At 41.6% G+C, this 17,513-nt stretch overlaps 1 protein-coding gene across 4 annotated transcripts in view; it reads left to right on the top strand.

Moving 5' to 3' along the window:
• Positions 1-17,513, top strand: part of LOC140685386 (serine/threonine-protein kinase Nek7-like) — a 106,390-nt gene that overhangs the window by 14,914 nt on the left and 73,963 nt on the right. For 3 of the 4 annotated variants that reach the window (XR_012070071.1, XM_072957683.1, XM_072957682.1), the window contains exons 2-4: positions 1,060-1,200; positions 7,774-7,836; positions 9,312-9,422. Coding sequence is in view for 3 of the 4 variants with exons in the window: in XM_072957683.1 (XP_072813784.1) it covers positions 1,060-1,200; positions 7,774-7,836; positions 9,312-9,422 (315 nt within the window). In the remaining variant the exon portion in view is untranslated. The remainder of the gene's footprint in view (positions 1-1,059; positions 1,201-7,773; positions 7,837-9,311; positions 9,423-17,513) is intronic. The other variant, XM_072957684.1, reaches the window with a different exon arrangement.

Here is a 17,513-nt window from a genome sequence, read left to right as displayed (position 1 = left end):
TCACTGTTCCCTGGGTGTAGGTAGTAACCCCAGTAGTAGACAGGGTCCGACTGCAGTGGGTGTTGAGTTAATGTTTATCCTGCGACTGATTGAATGAATGAATGAGTCCATAAACAATGGGTGAAATGTGTCAGATGTTGAGTTTTGCCTCAAAATGGGAATGGGTGCTGTGCTCCCTCCACACCCTGTAATTATGTCTCTCCCAGCACCGCTGAGAGCCTCTTCTATGTACTTGGGCCATCTCTGTCAGAGCAGACGCATCTCCCATGCACCTCTTTCCCTAGCAGCTGGTACAGCGCCTGGCACTTAGGAAGTACTGAAAAGTGTTAGTTTTAAAAAGAAATGACTTTGTCCACAAACAATAGAAAAAATTGTTTAAAAATGTAACTATGTACTAAGTGAAAGAAGCCAGTCTGAAAAGCTCCGTCCTGTAAGAGTCTAGCCATGCAACGTTCTGGAAGAAGTGAAAAGCCCAGTGTGTGTGGGGGGTGATGCAAGGGCGGGGCACAGGATTTTCAGAGCAGACTCCGGTACCGTCGTTGTGGACACACGTCGTGATACGTGTGCCCAGACCCAGAGAGTGCACACACCTAGTGTGAACAATGGACTCGGGGTGGTGGTGGCATGTCGGTGGCACGGGCCCATTCTGGTGGGGGCGCTGATCCTGGGAAAGCAGTGCATCTGTGGGCTCGGGGTGTGTCGGGAGTCTCTGTGCCTTCCTCGTAGTTTTGCTGTGAACCTTAGAAGTGCCTTAAAAAAAAGTAAGTCTTTTTTAAAAAAAGTGATGAGGAGGTGGTAAACTCCCTGCTGCTGGAACTGTTCTTGGCAGAAGTTAAATAATTTTCAGGAAGTTGAGAAGATTTTCATGCATTAGGTGGCAGATTGGACTAAATGAATGTATGTGTGTATTTTTTTATATATGTGAATGGTTCAGTAAATACATGTTGGGTGAATGGATGTCTGCAGGTTTACCATAGGAATCACCTGCTTATGTGAAAACAATCCACGATTGTGTGTACACTATGTGACTGAAAACTTTTCTGACTTTTTTAATTACAGAAGGCCTTACGACCCGATATGGGCTATAATACGTTAGCCAACTTTCGAATAGAAAAAAAAATTGGTCGCGGGCAATTTAGTGAAGTTTACAGAGCAGCCTGTCTCTTGGATGGAGTTCCAGTAGCTTTAAAAAAGGTGCAGGTAAGATGACTTTAATTATCTAAATCAGTGTAAAATTATACTGTGTGAATAGTGAATAGAGAAAAGTATGTCCTGAATGATTGGGTGATGACAGTCTGAAGTTGAGAATGATGAGAAAGAATAAAAATTGTGCTTTAAAAGCTGGAATTGAGTGTAGGACATGGTGGAAATTAATGTTTGGTTTTAATATTACTTTTAAAATTTCACTGGCTTTGTTCACCCGGATTGAATAACGAGTGGAATGACCTTAGAAAAGCTGTCACAGCTCTAGATTTTGGGAGGCGGATCTGAGTTGTCACCATTGCTCCAGCTGGACACGTGAGCGGGAGCGGTGTCCCCCGCCAGGCCCAGTGGCCGTGGGCCCCGCAGGAGGGGAGGGACTTAGAGCCTGCGCTGCCTGAGGGCGGCGCGCGGCCGGCAGGGCTCGGGGTGGGCGGGGAGGGCGGGGATGAAGCTTGCGGAGAGAACCGCACTGTCAATAAAGGAAAACTGGAGTGAACTTTATTTACTGGAAAATTTTTAAAAAATGAAGTTGGTAAAATGAGAGGATTGCGGCCCTGCTGAAAACCGCGTGCTACGCCTGTGCGGTTCTGGGGTCAGCCTTGCGCTGCGGCGCCGACTCCTTCCGCTTGTCCTCGGGTGCGTGTGTCTTTCTCCCGCTCCTCTTGTTACCGACCAGGATTCTCTGGCTCCACAATCTGTAGAAACTGATAAGAGGGCAGAGGAGGGACCCAGGGAGGCTTTACTGGGGCTCGTGCTGCAGCAGAAAGGGGCGAGGACAAGGAGCAGGTGCCCTTGCTTGCTGCCTGGGGGGTCCGGGGGTCCGGGATCTGGAATGAGGGTGGGGGTGGGGCGATGGGGTGGGGGTGGGTGGCTTAGGTGATCGCCACCCCACTGCTGCTGCTGTGCCCAGGGGCCACAGTCCCCCCCCACCGCTGCTCCCCACACCTCCGAAGTGGCAGTTGGATCTTTGGTTTTTTTGTATCACTGTTCATCACTTGCCCCCACCACACAGGCACGCAATTCTTTTCAATCCCTTCCAGTTTCTGTGTGTTCTGTTGCTCAGTCGGGTGCAAGCATTGCAGCCTTGCGTCCCAGGTCCCAGGTCCCAGGTCCCAGCCTGTCCCCGCTGACCAAGTCCTGCCCCCGCCCCTGTGGACTCGTCCCGCTGAGCCACAGTCCCGGGCGGCTCACTGCCCCCGGAGTCTAGCAAGTCTCCGTCCACCTGCCCTCTGGTCTAGAAAGCCCTTGCCTTTCTGCCTCAGAATGTGCTTGACAGTCTTCCTCACCTTTTCCAGGGAAGGTGGTTTTTGTTCACACCTGCCTGTGGGCTTCACGTTTTACTCTGCAGCCCTGGGTTCTCTTCTTGGTTGAGACCTGTGGAACCTCAGTGTCCTCTTACAAGTATATATAATATATAAACTTGGTGAAGGACCAGTATGTTTGTGACAGCCATTACAGAGATGAACAGTTTTCACTTACATCTTTAAGGAAACAGTAAATATTTATGAAAGGTTTATGGGCGTATGTGATAGATGTGAAGAACCTCTCGTCTGCAGCGCTCAGCTCGCAAAGTAAAACCTCAAAAGTAACTTGATGCAAGCCTGCCTCTCCCGTCCCTGTCCGGAATTGTGTGTTGATCATTCCTTTCTTTTTCTTTGGAGCTTCCCCCCTTCTATCTGTGTACGTTTCTGAGTAAATCTGTTTAATAGATGTAGTCACGTGCTGGTGCGTGTGGCGGTTCTTTATTCTTTGTGCGTATTACACACACAGTGCACGCATATGCGTGTGTGTCTAGGATTCGTTTACATGTGTCTGGTGCTCAGTTTTTGTTACGTCTGCCTGCTGTTTAGGTTGTGCACAGTTGTTTGCTGTTACAAACAGCCCTTCCATGGTGTTCACACGTGTGTTTCCCGGAGCACATGTGCAAGAACGTCCCTGCTTGTGTGCCTGAGAAGGGAAGTGATGAGCGCAGGGATGCGTGGTTGGCGCTGTGAGTTAGTACCAAGTTACCCTACACTCGCACCCTTTGACCGCCTCACTGGCAGCATGTGAGGGTGGCCATCTTCCCTCTCGCCACATGCCACTTCTAGTAAGAAAATACAGCCTAAAATGCAAGTATTCGTGTTATGACACAGATGGCTTTAAGAATGATTATTTCCTTATAAAAGAACTCTTTGATCCGTTTTTAAAAGGTATCGAATTCTGCAGAGTATCTCTGGGCACCAAAGTGGGGAAGAAGAAACTAGTGATTCTATTTCTACCCTCTCGGAGAGAGGGGTATCTAGAACAAGTAACTGCTGAACCCTGGGCGTGGCTTCCTGATGTAAATACTTGGTGGAATGGGGATGTCAGTTGGAGCTGTTGGAGTTGGTGGAATTGAGCGAAAGCCAGGCTGTCGAGGCGAGACCGGGTTCTGCGGAACGTTGAAACCAGGAACAGGAGTTTGAATAGGAGGAGAGTAAGGACTCACCATGGATTCTCCAGGGGGGCAATAATCTGCCAAATTGGTTATTTTCAAAATAAAGTACCAGCAGAACACACAGCACGGACCAGAGAGAAGACAGCTGCTGGTCTGCGGCAGGGCGGGGTTGGGGGGTGCTGAGAAACTGGCCGGAGGCCCCTGCGGCCTCCCTAGCCCCCTCCTCCACTCTGAGTGTGGACAGAGGCAGAGTGCTGTTCTCATGTGGTTGCATTTTAAATCACAGAGCCTTGTCTTTTGAAGTGACTTAGAAAGAAAAGAAGGGAAGAAGGGGGGGAGGGAGGAAGAACAGAAGCTCTTCCAGGCCTCTTATAACTCCGTCTGTATCGCTTCATGTTGCCCGTACGTTTCTTCCCTTTGACTGGACGTTGGAATGGACCTGAGTTAATCTGCCCAGTCGTGGTTCCCGTCTGTGTCGGGTAGATGTGTGCCCCTCCAGCTGCCCCCATTTCCCGCCGTGATGACCCTTGGACACGTGTTGCCCGCTGTGCCAAGTTCAGTTTGCCCTCTTGGGTTTTGCTGTTCCCCTGTGCTTTTTAGTGTAGATGTTGGGACATCTGCTAATTTATGCAAGAGAGAAGTGGTGTTGCAAAGATATTCTTAGCTTATTTAATTAGGAGACAGTCTCTTAAACCTTTAAGAGGAGAAATCTGTTTGCATTTCAGAGCTGTTACTGATTTTTGTGATGTATGGCACTTGTGCTGAGCAGTAAAGACCATGGTTCTTCCTTTTAAAAAGCCATCTCTGCAGCTTAGTGGGAAAGTGTTTACTAAAACATTGTTGACCAGACACTTCTTTTCTGAAGACTCCTAGCACCTCTTCAGAAACTCCATGAAGACTCAGATACTGGATTTCCTCATGAGACTTGTTATTTTAGGGCTGTGTTACCTGTCTAAAGGGCTGTGTCACTGTTCCCAGCGCTTCCAGAATCTGCCCTCTATAGGCTGGTTGAGTTCATGTGTTGAAAGTCTGCATTTATAACTCACTTCTCTGCTCACAAATCTTTCATGAGACTCTTGAGAAGCAGTGCCCAGACTCCTCAGCTCACTTCTCAAGGCACTGCTCCGCCTTGTCCCCCAAGCCCAGGGTCACAGCTCCGCGGCCTGTAAGCACTGGTGATGCCCTGGGTGTTTGCTGCTAGCCGTGTCGGGGGCAGAGAGCGTGGGCCGGACGCATGGCCCCTCCGGGACGGAGAGCCCATGGTGCCCGGCTGCGCCCCCCCCGTCTTTAGGAAAATTTGCTCGCATCCCACTATGATTCCTTTGCCACAATTAAGATGTGACTACTGTGACAGTTTCGAAATTCCACGTGCAGATACGCTTCCCTGTCTCCCTGCTTCCCTCCCTCAGCTCGTGCCTGCAGTGTCACTGGTCACCTGGGCTCCGCGGTCAGTGCTGGAGGCTTAGGGAGGAAGAGAAACAGAGTGAGGGACTCGTGGGACTCAGCTCTCCTCTCTCTCCCGTACTTCCACCCCGTCCTGGTCTTCCACAGCCGCTCTCCCGCCCTCTCTGAACTCTGATTGAAGGTCTGGCTTCCACGGTTGACTTTCTTGGGACTTTGTCAGCTCTCCGAGCAGCGCTGGCATTTCCCCTTCAGACGCCACCCCCTACCCCGTCTTGCTTGTCCCCAGTCATTGTTCCTCTTCTCAGAGTTTTGGTAAAATTGGAAGACGATCAAAGAAGACATTTTAAAGGATTCAGAGAATATCAAGAATTTATCAGCCAGTACTTGCCAAAACACTACTGCTAACTTTGTTCTTAGCAAGTATAAAATCAGTTTAAAAATTCAAAGAAACTTTGGTAGAATTGGAAAAAGATGCTTTCTGAAGACTAGCTTGTAAGTAGTTAATGAAAAATATTTTTATAAAATCCAGATTTTTTTTCTGTATATATTGCCTTATCTTGCTCATGGAGTCAGATAGCTTTGAATCTATGTCTGGGAATGATTTAATCTAAAGATTCAGCTTTTATTTTTGTCTTGACATGATGGCTAAGAGAAAAAGCAAGATACTTGTGAATTTCCAATGAAATGTTTTTGGTTCAGAATTTAGTTTTGCCTTAAATGGCCACCAGTGCTTCTTTCCTTAGTGTTTGAGAGGTGACTTCATATTGAGATTCAGTTAAAAATAAAAGTTAATTTGTAATTGTAAATTAATTTAAAATAAAAGTTAATTTGTAATTGTAAATTAATTTAACTCTAAGTTGAATTAAAGATTCGTGATTTCTGTGTGGCACACTTCTGTCTTGGTATTTTGTGTCCAGGGAGGAGTTCCTAAAACTGTCATAGCACATCTTATTCTCGTCTTGCTCGCTGTCTTCTATGCTTTAACGTTTTTCCCATCATAGAGACGTTGATTACTGGGAGGTTAGTTCTACATGTGTCTCCAAGTTGGCGATTTTTTCATTTTAATCGCTCATACCAGAATTGTCCTTTGTCACCTTAAATTTTCCAGGAATTCCTTCAAGGTCCAAGACCCCAAATTTCTTTGAGTTATCCCAAGTGCCCTGTGAGCGGTAGTTCCCAAGAGTGATGTCCTCCTTCACGAGTCGGCGAGTCAGTTACTTCTCTCGCTTCGTTGGTTTTTAAGCATAAGTGGTGTGTGTGTGTGTGTGTGTGTGTGTGTTGTGTGTGTGTATTTCATGCTGGTAACTAACATCAAGTTCAAAACTTTCTGTTGATGTAAATATTGGCCACTGTTGTTTAACTTGCTGTACAGCAACACCATTCTTCTGGCATCTTCTGGCAGTTTGGGGAATGAGGGGCTATTCTGTGTGAAATTGTTGAAGTTTACTGCTTTCAGTAGTGAACTTTTCATTTTTACCTCCTTCTGTGAGGAGCCTTGTGAGGGGCATTACACTGTCCTGCAGGTGTAAGTCAAGTGCGGGGCCCCTGCCAGCCCCCTTCCCTCCCAGCAGCCCCCCCCAACCCCGAGGCCCTCACGCCAGTCTGCGCAGCAGCGCCTGCGGCCGGCCGGCTCGGGTCTGGCTCTCGGGCCCTGTCTGCAGCCCGCCTCGGATGGTGTGCGTCCTGAGGGCGGCAGGCTGCTTCCTTGCTTGTGTGTGTAATGAAACCTAATAATCGGTTGACATTCAGCACAGTTTTGTGAGTGATGGAAGAGCAGGGGCAGGAACATGTTATCCTCATTTATGCTTGGAGTATTGACTTATTAAGGTATTTTCTGCAGTATTTAGCATATTGCTTTTTTATTTACTTTTCCACACACTTGAACCATTGAGACACTTCTTTGTTTTCAGAGACATACTAAAGAGCCCTTTGACTATATTATTTATTTTCATGTTTTTTACAGTCGATCAGCGTTCCTCAACCTTGCCTTTATTATCACCTTTAAGGAGCCTTTTTGGACATTTTTTCCTAATCAGCCCACTCGTGCAATTTGAACTCCATAGATATGATATACCTGTTCATGTGTTATATGTAAATCTATGCTTAAAAAGAGCAAGGCTTTGTCAGCCCTCTCTCCGAAGAACCAATTTTCACCTCCTTGGAGTGGTAGCAGCCCCGTCAAGGATGCGTGCGTTAGACCTTTCAGACCCAGTCTGAGCGTATACGTTGATGGTCAGTGGTTGAGGGCTTGGACGTGTCTGGTTCCAGAGGGACAACCTGGAGGATGACCTCTGGCCGCTCCATCAGTTAGCTGTGTGAACTTTAGCTCCCTAAGCCTGCTTCTCTTCATCTGTAAAGTGAGGATGCTGCTAATACTGTCCTCATAAGGATTAAATGAGAATTCAGTGAGTAAGTTCATGCAGTGTACTTAGCACGTTGTTCAGTATTTTAACTATTGATTATATTAACATATCACAATCTCACAACTTCCATTCTGCTCTGTTTGAACTTAAGATTTTGTATATCCAGCTGTTCTCTTTTTCCATTTTTAATATTTTGGATGGAAAAATGTAAGCACTAGTGGTGACGTGAGATTAAACACCTAAGGCCTCCACAGCTTCTCAAAGCTGATTGGGAAGAGCACTTCCTAGTGTGTGTGATGATGTGTGACATGTTACAGTGGACTTACATGCTAGCTTGAACCATAGGTTGCTATTTTATTAAGTAATTCTGGATTCTGTTTTTAGATATTTGATTTAATGGATGCCAAAGCACGTGCTGATTGTATCAAAGAAATAGATCTCCTTAAGGTAAATAACAAATGTACTGTTGACTGTTTTGTACAGAACTGAATATGTAAATAAAAGTGATTTATTAAAATATCCACTTATAAGCAAAAAGATTTTTGAGACATAACATAGGCCACACTGATTTCAGATAACATTATATATAAATTTGAAGTCAGAATATTGAAGAATGCAGTTACCTTTTGAATTCATTATAAAATAATTTAAATGGAACATTTGGTAGGATTAGCTTTTTTTCCCATTTCAAACTAGGAAATTAATAAAAAAGACATAAAACATTGAAGAAAGTTTTTCTTGACCATCCCAGTTAGACATGTTCTAAATGTTAAGTAATATAAACGCATATATCACAAGATGTGATATATTGAGAATGTGGACTGAATCAAATGGCTCCCATTTTAAAAATAATATTTCTGTATCTTTTTTCCAGATTTAGAAAGGATGATGTAAAGAGAATGTCGGAATTATCTTTTCAGTTTCTCATCCACTCAGAGAATATGACTGAAATTTTAGTCATCTTCATACTGCATTTATTGTAGTGAAATTTCTTTTGAGAAATATATTTTTAATTTTTAGATAAGACTTGGTTTTTTTATGCCAATTTTGTTTGTGCCTGAAATGAATCAGATTTATTCAAAAAGATAAGAGTAAGATCAAAATGAACCATGCTTTCCACTTTTCTGTAAGTTGTAGTTATTTCTTGCTACATGAAGTCATTGCTTTAATAAACCTTTGTTAGAGAAATAATATATCATCATAGAAAATGTGGGGGGAAAACCTGTAAGTATAAAGAAGAGAAGATAATCATGCACATACTCGCTAGGGTAATTCTTGAGTAAGTTTCTTTGAGAAACTATTTGTCTTATATGTTAACTCGCTTAAAGATTAAACAAAAAGATTGTAAATGTGTATAGCTTGATGCATATATTTCTGAAATTTTTCTTAGGATTTTATGAATCAACCGCATAGATAAATTCAGACTGTTTGTATTATTTGATGTAAAAGCTGTATTTAGATACAATATAGTAGATGCTAGATTTTTACCACTGGTTGGAGTTATCCTTGGCTCAGCCTTAACGTCAAAGTAAGAGTGAAAAGGGATACTTCATTTGCTATTGAGTGCCCTTAAATGACAGTTACCATTTTGAAGGATATACTTTTTGACGGTTGGTGATTTAATTCTGTCATTTATACGCATATGTGTATATTTATTGGGCATAGCAATACTTTTTAAAATTTTAAGTGTGTAATTTATTATTTCTAGTAAAGAATATTAAAGTTCATTGTTATCTAGTTTTACTTTCAATAACTATAATACTTGTTTAAAAATTCACTAGGTTAAAGAAAAATACAGTCATATTAAGATTTCTGTAACTTGAAAGGCATTTTAACTAAGTTTATTCTTAAGTTATGAAACTGTAAGTGACTCTTGGGAATGTACAGTAAGAAAATTTTTGGTGCCTGTTTTTTTTTCTCAGCAACTCAACCACCCAAATGTAATTAAATATTATGCATCATTCATTGAGGATAATGAACTAAACATAGTTTTGGAACTAGCAGATGCTGGTGACCTATCCAGAATGATAAAGGTAAGTTGTTTTTTTTTTTAAACTAAAGATTTGTTTTTTCTAATAGAGTTGTATGTTCAACGTTTAGGCTTGTGAGATTCTTTAAAGACCTCAGAATGCTGCTTAACATGGGGTAGGCATGTAGTAAATGGTAGGCAGAGTGATGGTCTGATTATGAGGCTGGTTTGCCTGGGGAGGTTGATGCTGGTCCACTTAGACGTATGAACACTCCAGCACCAGCCTGGAAGTAGACCGAGGACTTGTCTTCTGTAAGCTAAAGCTGACTTCACCCAGCAGATCACCCTTGATCCTGCATCTCTGGACAGCAGGCAGGGGGCGGAGGGAGGTGCTGGAGCAGTCTGACCTGGGCTGCCCCTGCTTTGGGAGGGAGTCATGGAAGGAGAAAGTGGGCCTTGAATTCAGACTTGCGCATCCAACCCCGATTCGACGACTTAAAAGTTGATTAACGTTCTTTTCTAAGGGCACATTCATTGGGTTTAAGTTGAGCCACAAATTATAGGAACCCCCCCAAAACTAGCCTAAAAACTGCTTATCCTTGGGCTTAACTTCGTAACCTGCTTCACTTCTTCTGTGTGCCACATCTCCTCCAAAACAAAGTAAGAAGAGAACCTGTTTCCTAGGGTTATTTTAAATGATTGATTGATTGATACTTGCTAAGAGCTTAGAAGAGTGCCTCCCACTTAGTAAGGCTATGTAAATGGAAGCTGTCGCCATATTATTAATGTTATTATGTGTATTTTTCTGCTACATAAAATTCTGGGGCTAATATGACAGTTCTGATCTCAGATTCTCAGAGACCAGGCCTGTTTACAGCTGGTCTGGGCGTATTTGCTGCTGTATCCAAGGCACATCCCCGGACGCTGGCCACACAGTGTTCCAACCTGCTAGCCAGAATTTAGTCCTGATCGTGTCCACCTGCAAGGGAGGCTGGCGTCTCTAGTCTTCATCTGTCTGTCAAGTGCCAGCTAGACTCCATTACTCTGGAAGACGAATTCAGCAGTCTGGAAGTCAGTGAAGGCCAACAAGATGAAAAGCAAGGGTTGTGAATTGTGAGCTTGCCGGAGCAAGGGAATTGACCACTGCCGTGTGCGTGTTGGCAGAGATCTCAGGCGGATGGAAGAGCAGGAAATATTTATAGTGGGTAGGAGGGGAGGCTTCAGGTTGGAGGCTGCAGGCATGAAGGAGCCGTGGGCAAGCTCACTAATCCTCCCCCGTGAGCTGGCTTTCTCTGGTTGGTCCTAAGTTGGAAGCGGGGACAAAAATTGGGGAAGCTGTCAGTTACCAATCAAGTCCTGGCCATTCTGGCTGATTGTTACAGAAGTTGCTGGATCACCACTAGTGAGAGCAGCCCGGCCTCCTGCAAGTCTGACAGAGCGGAGCAGGCAGGCTTCCTAGGCAGTTTGTGAAAGATAAAAGGCTGGCTTCCTGGTCGGCTTGCTGAGGATGGTGGCTCAAAGCTCTGTTTTTATACATGGTCTGGCCGTTGTCTGTCTGTGTATTCAGTCTCTCAGGAGATACTGGGGCACAGCCAGTCATCTCCTGCCTGCAGTTACTGTAAGGGGTTTTTTAAAACAGTGCTAGGTGCGTTATAGGCATTATCTTGTTTACTCTTCACAAGGATCCTGGGAGGTGATTTTGACACTTAGAGAAGATCATTACTAGTAAATAGAAAAACTGGTATTTGAAATTAGGCTTGTCTGATGCAAAAATCCATGCATTTTACTTCAGTGGCCCCTAAAGATTTTTGTATCACAAAACTTCTTTGAAAAATCAAATAAAACCCTTGACCTTCTTGCAGGAAAATGCTGGTGCATACACAATTTGCATTCCACTACAAGCCTTTGCAGGCTCTCTGATTAAGGCATTTGTGGGTTGGCTAGCGTCGGTTAAGAAGGTTAAGAACCCTGCTCTCTAGTGTGAGTTCAGCGTCAGCCGCTTCAACTCTTATGCACATAACTTCTCTTAGGCTCAGTTTCCTCATCTGTAAGATGGAGACAGTTTAGGAATTGCTTTTTAAATGATAAAAACACTGCATAAAAGGAAGGAGTATCCTTTCACAGAATGCTATCAAGCTGACTCTGTTTATGTTTTAAGTCCCATGTAAGATGACTCACTTCTAATCAGTTACCTAACTTTCTGTTGTAGGGACTTCCCACCAGTGGCACAAACAGCTAACCACCAACAAAATGTGTCTTTGCAAATTAATTAACAATTTTTAAAAATACAGTATTAATTTTAAAAAGAAATGCAAATGAGGGGAGGTTATAGCTAGAGTGGTAGAGCACATGCTTAGCATACAGGAGGTCCTGGGTTCAATCTCCTAATTACCTTCCCCCCAAAAAATAAAAACTAAAAATTAAAAAAAATGCAAATACACAAATGCAGAATTTTACAAAACAGCTATCTGTCAAGATGAGACATATAAAAGAAAGTGTAAATTATCCTTGCCAGAGGGACAATGAGTGTAAAATTCTTGGCTGAGACCTTTCTTTAGGTATAAGAGCTATTTAATTCTTATAGTGGAAGGAGAAGAGGGCAGACCCCTATGGGGAAGTACCTCAAATCCCTGCTGAACGCAGGTAAAGGAAACCGCTTCAGTTATAAAGTCTTGCTGTCGATTGAGAAGTTGATGGTTTAGGATTTTGATTTTAGGGTTTCTCGCTCTCTCTCCATCGGGTTTTCTTTCTTTGCTGCTCCTACGTCACACTTAGGGCGCTGTGCCTGGACAGACACCGGGGCACCTGGAGGAGTGCACCGCTGACCCTTCCCCGCCTGGGAAAACTGGCGCAAGGCCAGGGTGCCTTCTAGAAGCCCTGTTACCTCCATCCCCAGCAGATTCAGATTTCCCCGGCCAGTGACGGAGGAAAAATTTGTCAGTGTGATCTTATATTTACTGTGGTGATGAACTCAGCTTCCTGTTTAAACAGACTTGCCGTCCATTGACATCATCAAGGAAATTTTTTATCAGCTGCCCCAGTGGCTCCAGTAAGATTCAGAACAACAGAATTCTGTTTGGTAACAAGTAGTAACTTGCCATTATAAAATTGATGGCTGTACCCTTAAAACACCCTGGGGGCTTCTGACTAAATTTAAAGGTATCTGTCATGTAAAAGACTATTTAAGGCACTTTTTTTTTTTAATAAAAGGTGGCAGCTGATTCCTAGTGAGTTGGAAGCTTCTAGAGCAGCTTACTGTGCTTTGGTAGGGCACTGGGGCGGCTCCTCTGTGAAGGGTTAGTGACATCAGTCCTCCCTCTCCAGGAGGCTTTATCGTGTATGCCTTTAACAACCTCGTCCTTTACCGTCAGTCTGCCGAGTCAAGACATAAGACATTCCGGGTCTGGCTTTCCAGATCCTCTTGGAGTCTGCACTTACAGACCTTACAGTAGTCTCAGCATATCGGCCGTCACAGCAAGTTCTCCCAGTACCCAGAGTAGAGAGTTTGACCAAGCAGTTTCACTTGGGTGGAATAGCCTCATTTCCTGGCTGCATTCACGTATGTCTCCTGCAGTGTGGTATTTTAGACCTGACCAAATACCCAGTTATATTGGGAGGGAGTGATGAATTTTAATCACTTGGAAGGATCTGACCTGTGAGATCCCTTCTGGCCCTTCATCTAATAGGATTAATATGATCACAGATGGATGCATTTTAACAGAACACAGAGTTAATGGCTTTTCTCTCTGTTGACTTAGTAAGCTTAATGTTTGTAATTTTTTTAATATAAGATGTCTCTGGTTTTCTCAAGTGATGAAGATCCTTCACTGTCCGCCTGCATTCCCATCCCCCAGAGGTGACCACTGACTTGCACGTGCAGAACCCTTCCTGACTTCATTTTGTATCTTTACACTCAGACACACACAAATGAAAGAACATGTACTGGTGTGTGTATTCTTTCTCAGACACAGCGCAGTGTACTAAGTGATTGCTTTATTGAGAGACACTTGCGCTGTTTCCGTTGTTTTTAATCCTTACAGAGAAAGCTCCAGGACCAGGCCTTGTATATTTCAATACAACAGCATCACACACACTCTATTCAAGAGAGAGTTACATCCATTTCTATAAATAATGTTGCTGGGTGATAGGGTATGTGCACCTTAAATCATAACAGATACTGCCAAATTATTCTTTCAAATAAATATACCAATTTGTGGCCTTTCAAAACAGCACTCTTTAATTTATTTATTGGATATTTACCTCGTGCTGTATTCATGGTTCATGCCTTCTTGAAACTCATTGTCTAGTGGGAGCGAGAGGCATTTAACTAAAACTCATAGGAAACTGTATAACTGGAGTTGTAGTAAGTTTTATAAAGGAGTAAGATAGGGTCTAATGTAGTTTGTAATAGGACGGCCAAATCCTTACTGGGAACTCTGAGGGCAATAGAAGGTGATGCTACATGACTTTGAGTTAGCTACTTCATCTTAATGATTGAGATTCTGTTTCCTTATCTATGAAATTGGGTTAATACCTGCCTTGGAGTGTCATTATGAGGGCTGAATGATAAATATGTATGTATATATGTATTCTATTTTTATAGGGATATATACAAATATATGCGCACACACATGTAATTATATGTGCCTCTCTGAATATGTTCCATCTGTCCGACAGCTGCTAGAATGTTTTTGTTTCACTTCCTTTATCTCCCCTGTTCCAGGGGCCCGTTGGTAAACAATGGTAGTGGTATAACATGATCTTTTCCTGATACAGGAAGGGTTTTTTTTTTTGCCCTAAGATTCTAAAATTGTTTTCTAAACACTCTAATTTGTGCTAAAAGCTGTTCTTTATAGAAGAGACTACATTATGAAAAAATCATAGGAACTTCTTTTAGGAAGGAATGTGGCAGTGACTTAATGCTTATAAAGGACAGCAGTAGATACTTGGATTCTGAGGAACATGCTTCATTTCTTTATAGTGAGTAATGTTACAGATCATTGTTCATCTCAGTAATATATTTCACTGTCTCAACTCTTCAGCTTAATTGGGGTAGAAGAGGAAATATAGCTCCTGGTCTGTATTCCAGAAAAGAACCTCTGGATAGCGTTGCATCAAAGATTTTTACAAGTAAATAATTAATTGGTTTAGAGCAGACTGACAAATATAATTAAGTAATTTATAGTTGAAATATTCAGTATTTCTCTAATTAGTGACAGAGGAATACCTGAGGCTGTGGTCAGATGAAATTCTTCCCAGATGAGTTTTAGGATAAAAGGAAATCCAGAATTTTTCATCATATATTTCTTTATCAACAGTAGTCAGAAATTTAAAGAAAAAGACTCTTAGAAAAGTTAGGTTGCAGTTTATCAATTTGTTATATATATATGCTATATATTTTCTTTATTGTACCCTAAATTGGACCAGTACATATTCCATTTTGTAGGATGCCTTATTAATCCGGTTTATTTCACTCTTCTGTTTCCAAGAAACATATCTGGTGATGGAGACTTAGTGTAGAGGAGATGAGAGATTAGTCTCAGAAATATATTAACAAGAGCTTTGTTTATTTTAATTTGTCAATAGAAATATTGCTAAAATACTTTAAAATCTTCATAGCCCATTTTGCTAAAATACGGTTTATTCACTGAACTATTTATAAATTCCTATATTTATAATGGCCCATTAGAAAGTCAATTTGAGAGAGGTAGAAGAAAATACAAGTGCATGTATTTAGCACTATATTTTTTAAAAGCTATATTTTACTGAAATACCAGTAAAACAAAATATAACCCAATGCAATAAATCTCTTAAGGGGAAACTTAGAGGTTTGTTATCTGCCAAAAAATTGTCATACCACACCACACTGGCTAAGAGGGAAGTGAATATTATTCTTACAAATCTTTCATAGTGAAATATGCAATATAAATAATTTAAATGGGTATCTATTTTGTGCCAAGAGTTTGGCACAATTTCAAATAATTAGTTAAGTGCCCCCCCCATTTTATCGAGATGTAATTGGGATACATCACTGTATAAGTTTAAGGGGTGCAGCATAATGATTTGCCTTACATGTAATATATTGTGAAATGAATATTGAAGCAAGTTTAGTTCGCATCCATCATCTCATATAAAATATACAAAAATAAACCTACAATAAAAAGAAAATGCAAAAAAAGAAAAAAAGTCTTTTTTTCCCTTGTGGTGAGGACTTTGAGGATTTAGTCCCTTAACAGCTCTCCACTGTATCGTACAGCAGTGTTGACTGTAGCCTTCATGCTGTACGTTGCATCTCTAGTACTTACTTACCTTTTTTGTTTATTTGTTTTTTGGGGGGAGGAAACTAGGTTTATTTATGTATTTTTCATTTTATTTTATTAATTTTTTTTAAAGTGGAAGTACTGAGGTTTGAACCCAGGACCTTAGCCAGAGCATGCTGAGCACAAACTCTACCACTGAGCTATACCCTCCCCCACTATTTATCTTACTGCTGAAAGTTTGTACCTTTTGACCACTGTCCTCCAGTTCCTCCTGCCTTCTTCCCTCTTCCTCTGATAGCTACAAATTGAATCTCTTTTTTCTATGAGATTTGTGTATTTTAGATTCCACATGTAAGGGACACCATACAATATTTCTCTCTCTCTGACTTATTTCACTTTGCATAATGCCCTCAAGTCCATCCATATTTTTGCAAATGGCAGAATTTTCTCATTTTTATGGCTGAATAATATTCCACTGTATATATGCCACAACTTCTTTATCCATTCATTCATCAGTGGACACTTAGTTTGCTTCCATATCTTGGCTGTTGTAAATAATGCTGCAGTGAAGGTTGGGGGCAGATATGTTTTTGAGTTAGTGTTTTTGTTTCCTTTGAATAGATACCCAGAAGTGGAATTGCTAGATCATATGGTAGTCCTATTTTTAATTTTTGAGGGTCCTCTGTACTCTTTTCCATGGTGGCTGCACCAGTATACAGTCTCACCAGTGGTGCAGAAGTGTTCCTTTTCTCCATATCCTTGCCACCATTTATCTCTTGACTTTTTTTTTTTAATGACCATTCTAACAGGCATGAAGTGATATCTCAGTGTATGCTTGATTTGCATTTCCCTAATGGCTAATGATGTTGAGCATCTTTTCACGTACCTGTAGGCTATTCATATATCTTCTTTGGAAAAATGTCTCTCAGGTCTTTGGCCTACTGGTTAATTGGATTATTTGTGGGTTTTTGCTGTTGAGTTATATGAGTTCTTTGTATATTTTGGATATTAACCCCTCATCAGCTATTTTGTTTGCAAATATTTTTTTCCATTCTGTAAGTTGTCTTTTCACTTTGTTGATGTTTCTTTTGCTGTGCAGAAGCTCTTTATTTGATGTAGTCCTACTTGTGTATTTTTTTTATTTCGTTGCTTATGCTTTAGGTGTCATATCCAAAAAAGTCATTGCCAAGACCCATGTCAGGTTGCTTTGTTCCTGTGTTTTCTTTAAGATTTTCATGGTTGCTGGCCTCACACTTAAATCTTTAATTCATTTCAAGTTAACTTTTGTGAGTGATGTAAAATAAGGGTCTAATTTTATTCTTTTACATGTGGATGTCCAATTTTCCCAGCACCAATTATTGAAGAGACTGAATTTTTGAATTCTCCCTTGAGTATTCTTGGCTCCCTTGTCAAATATTAGTTGACTGTAAGTGCTGGGGTTTAATTCTGAGCTCTTGATTCTGTTCCATTGATCTGTGTGTCTGTTTTTATGCCAGTACTGTTCTGTTTTGATTACTGTAGCTTTGTAGTATAGTTTGAAATCAGGACATATCATGCCTCCTGCTTTGTCCTTCTTTCTCAGGATTGCTTTGGCTATTTGGGGTCTTTTGTGGCTCTATATAAATTTTAAAATTTCTGTAAAATTCTTTAAAAAATGCCATTGTGATCATAATAGGGATTGTGTTGAATCTATAGATACCTTTTGGTAGTACTGGTATTTTAATAATATTAATTTTTCCGATCATGAACATGGGATTCTTTTCCATTTATTTGTGTCTTCTTTTATTAGTTTCATTAATATCTAGTAGTTTTCTGAGTAGAGATTTTTCATCTCCTTGGTTAAGTTTACTCCTAAGTACTTTATTGTTTTTTATGCTACTGTAAATGAAATTGTT

This window comes from Vicugna pacos, unplaced genomic scaffold (assembly GCF_048564905.1).
Source record: "Vicugna pacos unplaced genomic scaffold, VicPac4 scaffold_21, whole genome shotgun sequence".
Taxonomy (NCBI): domain Eukaryota; kingdom Metazoa; phylum Chordata; class Mammalia; order Artiodactyla; family Camelidae; genus Vicugna; species Vicugna pacos.
The sequence above is the reverse complement of the archived record's forward strand: the minus strand, read 5'-3'. Positions and strand labels throughout refer to the sequence as shown.